Source organism: Monocercomonoides exilis (assembly GCF_001643675.1).
Source record: "Monocercomonoides exilis strain PA203 chromosome Unknown scaffold35-1074681, whole genome shotgun sequence".
Classification (NCBI taxonomy): domain Eukaryota; phylum Preaxostyla; order Oxymonadida; family Polymastigidae; genus Monocercomonoides; species Monocercomonoides exilis.
The window spans coordinates 664,889-676,712 of NW_027150580.1; the positions used below are offsets into that span (position 1 = coordinate 664,889).

An 11,824-nucleotide genomic window follows, 5' to 3' on the forward strand; every position below is an offset into this window, starting at 1 on the left:
AAGCTGAGTTATTTGGTCAATCACACTTTAAATCTTTCGTTTCAATTTTTTTTTCAAATATTCAGAAAATGCATGTCAGTAACATCAGTTTTCCTCAATTGTATTCTTTTCTTTGAAACACACATTTATCAAATCCTGCATAATCTTTTCGTCTCAGAGAACTGTTTTATTCTAATTGATAATGTTCATCGCTTCACACCTCATTTCAGATGACCAATATACCACAGAGTTCCTATTTGTCTCCAACATTTCCGAACAAAAATTTTCACTTGCATTAACACAACTTTATTAACAAATTAAGAAAATGTTGTTAATAATGAGCCTTGTCACTTTTCTGTGTTCATTAATAATTTTTCAAGTGAAATAATTGAATCGAAAAATATGATTGAATTTATATGATTTCAAAAATAATCGCCCATATTTACCCCATTTCTTTCATCTGCCTTTTCTTTTCAAAAAAAAACTTTAAAAAAACACCAACCCAAAATTATTATTTATTAAGTTTTTTATGATAAAAAAATCTCATTTGAAAATAAATTTTTGTATTGTCCAAAGAAATATACTAAAAACCTGTTATTATTTGATATGAAAAAATATCATATTTTTTTCTTTTCACATTTGTCTAAAATTTTCTTGAAAAGTTCCTTTTGTTTTATTTTTAAATAAAAACAAAATAAAATATTTCGATCCAATTTCTGTTCTCACTTTCCAAATTTTTCTTTCGAGAAAACAAAATCTTGACAATGTTTTGATTATCATTTTTGAGAAGTTTCATGAGTGGGAACAGAAATTTGGTTCTAATATGATTATTACAATAATTATTATAACAAGAATAAAACATTAGCCACTTTTCAAAAAGAATTGTTCACTTGATTCAACAAAAATCCGAAAAAAAAGTTATGACAACAAAAATAATCACACTTCTACAACCTCATTCACAATCGATGTGGACTTTCATTGAAGACACGATTTTGCATAAAAATTCTATAAAAAGCATTTTTTTTTCACCTGTTTTTCAATCCGTATAATATCTAAAGACATTGGCCATTCGATGAACAAGAACATATTATTATTATTATTATTTGGATGTTTGAAATAAAGATCATAAAATAGTTATCTTTGAAAAAAAGTTATTTTTTTCTGTGTGTATTTATCAATAAACAAAGTTAACTCTCGAACATGAATTTTTGTGAGAAAAAAATTGTTTCAAAAATTATCACCCTTATGAAAATTATTGATTTGGGACAAATTTTTTTGTTTTATGAATTTTGTTCCACACAGTTCTTTCAAAGATTTTCCTCGATTTTTTATATTTTTATTCTAAATATCACTATTATGTTAGAATAATAATTCTTCGATTTCAGAAATAATTTGGAACAAATCATTGAATATTTCATAAATTCAAAAATTCTGTCCCATTTCAATTTTGAGATTATATCTTTGTTTCTTACAATATTAGCAAGTGAAATAAACACATAATAACTTATAACTTATTATTTATCTATTTTTCAACAGATTTGAAAATTGTTGAAAAGCGTGCATTTGTAGAAGCATTTTAAAATAGCTGTGTGTCAATTCAAACAAACAAACTTAATCTGCGTTGTATAAATAATTAAAAAAAATCGAACAAACTTGAGTAAACACATTGGAGAAACAATGCTTTCAAAATAATCGATAAAGATAATTCATTTCAAAGAAAATAAAGAATAAACATTCAAAGAGATCAAAATTTTCAACAATCCCATTCTCACAAGAAAAAAGGATTTGCTTTCAATTTGAAGAATGAGAACACGAAATCAAAAAAAAATATTTAAAACATACAGATTTTTAAACAAATAAATTTTGAAATAAATTCACAAGTCAATTTTCTTTTTTTCAAAAAAAAAAAAAAAAAAAAAAAAAAAAAAAAAAAAAAAAAAAGACATAATCAGAACGGTCTGCGCAGGCGAGAAGGTGGAGGATAAGGCGGAGTGCTTTCGTAAGTGCGCCACACGCGCTGCAGAAACGGGTGCTCTGGAATGGCTCTGATGAGATACTCAGGAAAAGGGAGAGACTCGGAGTGCATATAGCTATTTTATTGTGGATGAAGAAAAGAGAAGGGAAGAGTGGTTGAGAGAAGAGGAGTGAAAGAAATAGGGGGAAAAAATTATTATTAAATCAAAAAATATAATAAAATATAACATAACATAACATAACATATATGCAAGAAATTAAAGAAATTAAAAAAAAAAAGAAAAGAAAAAGAATGAGAAATTAGTCATCTACCATCAAACTCCCATTCAAATATTACTCAAAAATAATAAGTGGCAAATATCCTTTTAGAGAGAAAAAAGAAAGAAAGAAAGAAAGAAAGAAAGAGATAGAGAAAACATTGAGAGAAGAGAGAGAAATATTCACTCCTTTCGTCTCAAAATCTCATTCATTCTTTCACTCATTCCTCACAATTCTCTCGAATTCTCTCCTCCTTCACAATTTCCCACTCTCCATTCATCTCCAATCTCACACAAATCAAATCACAAACCTCAAAAGCGGTTGTATTTTCAGTGCAAAGTTGATCTCCCTTATCACAAACATCCTTCTTTCTCGCTTCTTCCCACTCTCTCTCGCTTTGTCCAGCGTCTCGCTCCGATCCTCCTCGCTTCTTCTGCTCCCTTCTTTTCCCACTCCAATTGAGTCGCCCCTGCCGCTCCTCGAACCTGCGCTTCCCCATCCCCCACGACCTAGCCCGCCACCCGCAGGACCCGCTGTGCCACGCTGCCTCTCGATCATCCGCCTCTTCCTCCGCATTGCCTCCAGCTTCTCTGCCCATTCTTCTTCTTCTCCTCCTTCTCCTCCTCCAATTCCTCCAATTCCTCCTCCTCCCTGGTGGCTCCCTTCTCTTTCTCTCAGCCTGTCTCCTGCTGCCTTCATTTCCTTCTCCTCTTCTTCCAAAATACTCCGTTCATATTCACTAAGCTCAAGTTCATCTTCTCCTTTGCCTTTGCCTCTTCTTCCTCCTCTTCCTCCTCCTCTTCTTCTCCCTCCTCTTCCTCTTCCAAATTCCATTGCTCTTCTTCTTCTTTCACCTCCTTCTTCTCCACTCCCTTCCAAATATCTTCCTGCTCCCTTTGCAGATGATGCAAGTTTCTCTTCATTTGCATCTGAAGAAGAGGAAGAGGAAGAAGAAGAAGAAATATTCATTTTATTTGAGTGGCTCAAAGAAGATTTGCTTCGCAGTGGTTTCAGGGCAGAATGAGAGCGCTTCTCAAAAATGACTCGAATTCCTCTTCTGACAGCAGAGGTGGGGGAGAGAGGAGGAGAAAGAGAAGAACTAGAAGAAGAAGAAGAATTTGATTGAGAAGAAGAAGAAGAAAGAGAAGAAGAGGAGGTGATGGAGGAAAGAGAAGTCGATGATGATGGAAGAGAAATAACTTCTGGGTTTTTGATGTTTATTTGGCTGGAGGAAGTGATATGAGGAAGAAGATTAGATAAATTCTTTTTTTCTTCTTTCTTTTTCTTCTCTTTTCCTTCATCTTCCTCCTCCTCTTCTCCTTCTCCTTCTTCCCCTTTTGAATATCTTTCTCGTCCATTTGTTAATTTTGAAATGGAAGAAGGAGAAGGAGAAGAAGGAGAAGATTTTTCATTTTCTTGCAAATTATCATTTTCCCCTTCATCTTCACCTGGAAATGCAATCTTTGCTAAATTCTCTTCCATTCCTTTTCTTCTCTTCTCTTCTTCTTCTCCTCCTCCTCCTCCTCCTCTTTCTTCTTCCTCCTCTTCTTCCTCTTCCATCACATCATCCAACATTATCATTCCGTTTGCTCTTCTTCTTCCTCTTCCACTTCTTTCTTTCTCTTTCAAAATATTTCTTTCTCTTTCTCTTTCTTCTTCCTCTTTTCCTTCTTCCTTTCTTTCTTCTTCTCTTCCTTCTCTTCCTTCTTCTTCTCTCTCTCTCCTTCTCCTCTCCTTCCTCTCCTTCTCCACCATCTTCCTCAACCTCCTCTCCATCTCCCTCTCTTCCTTCATCGCCTTCTTCCCTCTCACCACTTTCTCTATCAGCCTGTCCCCTTGTATGTCCATCTCTTCTCTTATTCTTTCTTCTTCCGCTTCTCTTTTCTCTGCTTTCAGCTTCTGGATAAATAGTTCTTCTTCTAGTTCTCCTTCTCCTTCCTCTTCATCATCATCTTCTTCTTCTTCTTCTTCTTCTTCACTTTCTTCTTCCTCCTCTTCCTCTTCTTCCTCCTCCTCATCATCATCTTCTTCTTCTTCCATTCTAAATATATCTTCAAATGTCAATACAGATCCATCAACCAATGAAAAATCTATCTTCTTCTTTCTTCCTTTGCTCTTCTCTTTCTTCTCTTCTCCTCCTTCTCTTCCTTCTCCTTCTTTCTTCTTCTTCTCCTTCTCTTCCTTCCTCCTCTTCCTCTTCATCTCCTTTTCTTCTTTTTCTCTCCTCTTTCTCTCCATCTTTTTCTCCTTCTCCATCTCCTTCTCTCTTTTCATCTTCTTTTCTTCTCTCTCTTTCTCCACTAAAACATAAGCGTCATTGAATCTTCTGTGTATTTCCCTCATTTTCGCGCCTTGCTGCTTCTGATGAAGAGAAGAGAGGAAGGAAGAGACGGAGAGAGAAAGAGAAGAAGGAAGAGAAGAAGAGGAGGAGGAAGAGGAAGAAGAGGAAGAGGAGAAGGAAGAAGAAGCAGGATTTAATGAAGAATTTGAGGAGGAAGAGGAAGAGGAGGAAGAATGAGAAGAATTAGTGCGAGGAAAAGCAGGAACAGAAGGATGAAGATGAAGATAAATAGAAGAGGAAGAGGAGGAAGAAAGAGAAGAAGAAGAAAACATAGAATGAATAGGAGTCATAGAAGATGAGGAGACAAATGGAAGAGTATGTTTGAAGTTATCAGAAGAAGAAGAAGAAAGAGAAGAAGAAGAAGAAGGAAAAGAGGAAGAAGAAGAAAAAAGAGAAGAAGAAAAATTATCTTCCCTTTTTCTTCTTCTGTTGCTGCTGTTGAGGTTAAATGAAGATGTATGAGAAGCATCAAATGAACGAGAAAGTGGAGAAGAAGGAAAAGAAGAAGAAGAAGAAGAAGAAGAAGAAGAAGAAGAAGAAGAAGAAGCCAAAGAAGAATAACAATTTCTTCCTTTTCCTTCCATCCCTCCTCTTTCTCCTCTTTCTCCTCTTCTCTCCATCCTCTCTTTCTTCTCTTCTCCTTCTCCTCCTTCATCAGGCGTTCCTCTCCCCATCCCCACCAGTTGTGTCTCTTCAATCACCATCTTGTTCAGCTCTGGGTGAATCTTGCCTGTTGCTATGCATTTCTTCATCACATTCAGCAGATCATGCTCAATCGAACCAAATTCTGAAAGAGAAGAAGAGGAAGAAGATGAAGTTAATCCTCTTCCTCCTCCTCTTATTCCTCCTTCTCCTTCCTCTCCTCCTCCTCCTTCTCCTTCTCCTCCTTCTCTCTTCCTCCTTCTCCTCTTGTTTGCACTCATCAGCTGCACAATAGCTGCCAGTGTGATTGCCTTCCTCTTCAGCTCCTGCTGTCTGACTGGGTCTGACTGGATGTTCTGTGTGAGACGGATCATTTTGGTGGCTATGGAGGAAGACTGCTTGTGGAGAGTGAGAGGAGAGGAAGAAGAAGGAGAAGGAGAGGGGGGAGAGGAAGAAGAGGAAATTAATGGAGAAGAAGAAGAAGATGATGACGATGATGATGATGGTTTAATTTGAAAAGAAGAAGAAGATGATGATGATGAAGTTATATTTGTTTGTGAATTCTTCAAAGACGAAGATGAAGAAGCACTAGTAGAAGTTGAAGAAAGCTGATTATCTTTTCTATGAGGAGACTTAAAAGATACCAATTTCTTTGAATTTCTTTGATTTTCACTCGAATTTTGCTGATTTGGCGAAGATGAACGTCTCAAAAATGGCATTTTTTTCGTTTTTTCTTCAGAATTTTCGCTTTTTCTCATCGAAAATGACGTTTTTGTGCCTTTTTGCCTTAAATTTTGGGTTTTTTCTTGATTTTCTTGACTTTCTTGGTTATTTCTGGGTTTATTGAAGGAATGAGAATTAGATAGAGAAGAAGAAGAATTTGAAGAAGAAGAATAAAAAGATGATGATGATGATGATGATTGTTGGCGTAAAGGTGAATTTCTTATTCTTCTTTTTCCTCCTTTTCTTCCTTTTTCTTCTTCTTCTTCTTTCTCTATTTCTTCTTCTTCTCTTCCTCCTCTTCCTCCTCTTTCTCCTCTTTCCTCATTTTCTTTAATATTTTCCATTATTTTCATCTCCTTCATCTGATTTCCTTCTCTTTCTTCTGAATGCATCCGAATCATTCTCATCACAGGCGACCTCAAATAGCCTTTCAATATGTCGCTCCTCTCTTTCATTTGGGGCTTAATGGATATTTTGGATGGATTAGAGGAAGAAGAGAAAGAAGGAAAAGAATTAAATGGAGAGGAAGAAGAAGAAGAAGAAGAAGAAGAAGAAGAAACAGAAGAGCGAAATGAAGCAGATGTTGCTAATGTTGTGCCGTTGCGTGACACACTTCGAAGAGCATTTTCATTTCTTCCCTTGTTTTTCCCTCTCATTTCCTCTGCTTTGTCTCCTTCTCCACTCACTTCTCCTCTCTTCCTAATGTCCTTTTCTCTTTCTCTTTCTCTTTCTCTTTCTCTTTCTCTTTCTCTCTCCCTCACTTTCATTTTCGCTTTCTCTTCTCTCTTCTTCTCTCTCTCTGCCTCTCCTTCTCCTTCTCCACTCGCCCCTCCTTTCTCCACCATCTTCAGTGTCTCTTCTGCTCCTTCTATCACTTTCAAAAGCTCATCTTCGTCATGTCGCTTAAATTCCCCTCGTTCGCGCCTGCCGGCAGACGAAATGCTTCTTATGGGAACAGAAACATCCACAGATCGATTTTTGGGTGCTGAAAAATGCGAAGTTGATGGCAAAATAAGTGTGTGCGAACGCGGTCGTGTGGGGGAATTATACGAGGAGCGAAGAAGGGAAGAAGATTGATAAGAGTCTCCAGAAGCAGAGGCAGAGGCAGAGGCAGACGTTGAAACAGAAGGTGTGTCGCTCAGCAGCTGCTTCTGCATCAGCTCCTGCTGCCGTTGCGAGGCAAGAATGCGGCCGGCTTCTTGTCTGAGCTCTGCTGGGGCAAACAACATCTCCTGCACATCAACTGCTTTGCTCGCGAGGCTCTTATTCTCTGAGCAGTCGAGATGCAGCGGGCGGCTGTGCATCAGAAGGGAGCTGCGGACTGGATCGATGCGCGTCGATATGAGCGAGGAGAATAACGCGCTCGATCGAGAAGAATATGACAGATCTGCAGATTCATGTAATTTGCTCTCATCGCAACCGTCTTTCAAACTGAATTCTCCATCGCTGCTGCTTCTTAAACTGGAAAAAGTGTCAAAGTCATGAACCAAAAGGGACTTAAGTAATAAATCCTTTGATGATTCATCAGGCAAATCATCAATTTGTTGAACCAATGAATATGCATCCGAAACATCAAAGTCTCGAGCACTGGACACGGGACTTGAAAGAGTTGTGAGGGATCTGTTTGTGATGGAAGTTCTGTTTGTGCTTGTCGATGGAATCGTCTCTGAATGCGAAAAAGGCGAGGCAATTGAAGAATATGAATGACGCTCAATATTTTCGATTTCCTTTTGTCTCATTTGCTCTCTTTGTTTCTTTGAAATTGTTGGAATCTTCAGGCAAGCAAGAGGTATCCTGGGAACAAATACTTTTTTTGGAACGCAAAGCTTTCCATCCCGCGATTTTTCCGCGTCTTCAGGCAATTCAAAAACAAAATTTGATGACGTGTTGCTTTCACGAAGAAAAGGCCGTTCTAAAACTTTTGATTCAGTCATATTTGTCATTGCTTGAAATCAAAACGATAAATTTTAAAAACAGAAGCGATAACCTATCTATCACATATTTCAGCAAATAATTGAAATATATATTTTAATATGAAATGTTTTCCATACAAATTAACTATCCAAATACGCAATCACAACTTTACAAAATGGTAATTTATGAAAACAGATTGATCTGATGATTATATAAACTTTTTTTCAGAAAAAACACGAAATAAATTCACAAATAGAATTACATTCACATTTAAAAAAATGAAAAGAAAAAAGAAAAGAAAAAGAAAAAAGAAAAGAAAAGAAAAAAGTAAAAAGAAATGAAGAAATGTAGAAATAAAGAAAAAACATGTGTCACGTAAATTATTTTGTTTCTGTTATTCGAAAGATTTTGAACATTTATATTAGAAAGTGATGGATGATTTTAGTATTTTTTAATTGGATTAAGTGGTTGATCCTTTTTGAAATCAAACTTTAGTTCGAGTTTTGATCAAAATTTTAATATCACTGGGATTTAGAAAAATTCTAGTTTATGCAATAGCAATATCATAAACAATATGAATTAACAGTTTAACTTCAATTTTTAAAAATCCCATTGAGAATAAAATTTTGATCAAAACTCGAACTAAAGAATGATTTCAAAAAGGATCAGCCAAGTGAAAAAGAAACAAACTTTCGTTGAAATGTTAATGAAACATAAAATAATTCAAATGCATTCGATAATTGTGCACTTAAAGATGTCTATGGAGTAGACTTTATAGTTTTAAATCTCTTCTTTTGAAAAAAGAGATGTTTCACTAATGTTTTCAAAAAATTTCATGTTTCAAATGCTCACACTCCGGAATTACTGAATGATGCAATATTTATCGAAAGCCAAAAATGAATCATCATAAGTGAATTTAATTTTTTTTAACAAAACTGGCACTATTGTATGATGCATTTAACTGAGAAATGTTTGCACAGGAAATACGGCAATTTTTTTAGTGCTAATGTTCATCCAGCTATCGCATAAATTACCGGACAAGATTGATTTCCCAATAACTGCAAAAGGAATAATTCTGACATTTATCCTATTAATATGTCTTAGCAACACTTACTCATATTATATGCAAAACTTTCAAAACAACTTCATTTGTGCTCAGAAAAAAACAATTATTAAAAGCTCGGAGAAATAGAATTTTGAGTTTCTCCGAGATTTCGATATTAATTTCTCCTGAGCACAAATGAGGCTGTATTGAAAGATTTGCATATAATATGAGTTTGTATTGATGAGATACATTTTAAGGAAAATTATCGAAATTATTCCATTTGCAGTTGTAGTGAAATCGATTTTGTCCGGGATTTTGTGCGATGTCCGGTATTTTATGCGATATCTGTATATTTATCTTATTTGCACACCATTAACAAAATAAAACAGTTTTTTTATTTTTTTTCCTGCACAATAATGTTAGGATTATTGTTATGGATAACCAGAAAATGTTTGGAACAATTGGTTGTTTATTTCACAAACGCAAGAATATTGCCCCAAATGGAAAATATGACCCTGAATAAATATATTAATTTATTGTGTGCGAGTTTTTGCAAATGGGCCGGTTTTGAACCAAACAATTATTAATTTTTATTTTTATTTTTTCAGAATAAAGCGACATCGCGAACAATTACGATCGGATATTGTCACAAAAAGTTGGGCAAAACTTGATGTGATTATGTCTGGCTTGGACTGTGTTCACTGAGTTTTATTATCGAAATAAATAAAACACTCATTTTTTTATTCAAATTTCTGTTCACACTTACGAAGCTTTTCAAAAAAAGAAGAAACCACTCAATGATGCTAATGAAATCATTCAAAGCGAAGTTCAGTGAGTGTGATAAGAAATTTGATCAAAATAAAATTTATTTTTTTATTTCGAGAAATAAACAAAGAGAATTTTTTCAAAAAAAAATGAACCAATTAAAAATAAAAAATTAATAATTCAATAAAATAAGTATTTAAAAATGAATTTTCAACTATTCTAGAAAATGGATTCCTGAATAATTCAAATATCGCTCAACAAATTATAGATCATTCTCAAAAAAAATAAAAAATTAAAACCTTCCAGTGAAAAGTGCTTCAAAATTTTTTGAATTCTAAGTTTTGCATAAAAAATATCATAGTTATTTGAAAATGACTTTTTCACTTGAATATGTTCATTGAAAAATAATCTACACAAATAATATAATCGAATTTTTTCTCTGGATAAATTTGAATTCAAAAAAAATTATAACCAATACACATTCACTCCTAGATGCAAAATTTAATATTTCCAATCAATTTGTTTCACAACAACAACTCTTTTTATTAATTTTTGGCTTTTTAAGTGACTTTTCAAAAAAAACATTTCAAAAGATTATGCAAGTGAAACAATACCAAAATTAATTGTTTTTCTTCACTTTAACAATAAAACTGCTCATAATTTATCAACGATAAAAAAAACATTCAAACGTAAATTTTGTGACATAAACCCAATAAAACTGTTTGTACCATTTTTCAAAATGAAATGAAAAATAAAATTCTCATTTTTTTGAATTTCTGGAAACTTGCTTTTTTAGAATCGCTATTTGCTTGTCCTTTTGAGAGATAATTGTTTGCATTCTCTCTATTTGTTCCTCAAGAGCCTATAAAATCCAAACATATCATGCATTTTGAGAAATTGATTACAGGAAAAATTTTTAAAGAAAAAGTATTTTAAAAAATTTGAAGAAAAATTAAAAATTTGTTTAATGTTAAAAAAAAATACCTTGCATTTTTGACTTAGAATTTCATTTTCTTGAAGCAGATCATTTGAAGAAGATTCAATTTGCTCTTTGGTAATTGAGGAATGAAGTGAATCGACAGAAGGATGAGAGATTCGTTTGCGAGATGCCAAGCTTGTCATTGCAACTTTATCTTCAAGTTCTCTTTGGGGAGAAGAAAACACTGGACCAGAAGATTTGCTCTCACTATCCAGTTTCTTTTGATCCGCCACATTAGATCGTGAAATGCTAACTTTAGATGAATTGATAATTTGCTTTTGGATCGGATTTGAACTTTTTTTAATAAAGCTTCCATGCGAGCCACTGCTCTTTGAAGACTTTTCACTTTTCTCTTGAATGGTTCCAGTGTCTTTTACTGGTGATGATATCTTACTTGCTTCTTCTTCTTCTTCTCGCTGTAATGCTTCTTGAAGTTGCTTCTTTTCATTTGAAAGCTGAGAAATCGGCTTAACTGGTGGAAATTCTAAATAAAAATTAACATTAATTTTAAAGAAACGGTTGCATATAGACCTTTTCGTTCTGTGTAATAATATTCCATCTTAAATAATTTGATGCAAATAATCATTTGCATTTAGCAATAAAGAAAAATATACCTCTGCATTAAATTCAAGCAAAACATATTCAATGGCTCCAGGAACAGAAGATGATAACGCTTGAATAATGTCAACAGGTATTTGATATCCAACTTTCTGAAAAACTTTTGCTATCAAGTATAACATAAATTAATTTTCTTCCAAAGTTAAAACCATTTAACGTTTGCCAATTATAAATTTTCTTTGATAATGCATTTGCTGGACTATAGTTGTGAAGGTCAACAAGTTTTGGAAAACAAGCTTTACACACTTCGGCCATTAAGACTTTTTCATTAATTTAAGAAATTATATAAAAATCACGAAATTACCCATTGCTTAGAAATAAAATACATTTAAATGAGAGAAAACCTCCATCACTAAAATCTCGAGCAATGTTTTGCTTTGGTCTACTTAGGGCTATTGAATCAACCCATTCATAAACAAGACTGAGAGTTTCAGAATCCAAAGAAAAAAGGTCCATCATTAAAACGCTTTTTTGAACAATATTCAAAAGAAAAAATTTCCATTTATTAGCATCAGTTTAAAATATTTTTTCTATATCGCTTTTTAATAATAATAATATTTCAAACCAAAATATTCTAATATAAATA

The 11,824-nt window shown here is 33.9% G+C and overlaps 2 protein-coding genes across 2 annotated transcripts; both read right to left on the reverse strand.

Moving 5' to 3' along the window:
- Nucleotides 1-1,927: 1,927 nt before the first annotated feature.
- MONOS_2851fu2852 (uncharacterized protein) lies at nucleotides 1,928-7,860 on the reverse strand (the record flags this gene model as incomplete). Its single annotated transcript, XM_067872806.1, has 2 exons — nucleotides 1,928-2,069; nucleotides 2,522-7,860. 2 exons carry the CDS (start codon nucleotides 7,858-7,860, stop codon nucleotides 1,928-1,930), a joined length of 5,481 nt encoding a protein of 1,826 aa, XP_067723956.1.
- A 2,475-nt stretch (nucleotides 7,861-10,335) lies between these two features.
- On the reverse strand, nucleotides 10,336-11,697 carry MONOS_2850 (putative SPEF1 family protein; the record flags this gene model as incomplete). The annotated part of the gene is made up of 4 exons (XM_067872805.1): nucleotides 10,336-10,503; nucleotides 10,626-11,104; nucleotides 11,388-11,498; nucleotides 11,583-11,697. 4 exons carry the CDS (start codon nucleotides 11,695-11,697, stop codon nucleotides 10,402-10,404), a joined length of 807 nt encoding a protein of 268 aa, XP_067723957.1. The 3' UTR covers nucleotides 10,336-10,401.
- Between the last annotated feature and the right edge of the window lie 127 nt (nucleotides 11,698-11,824).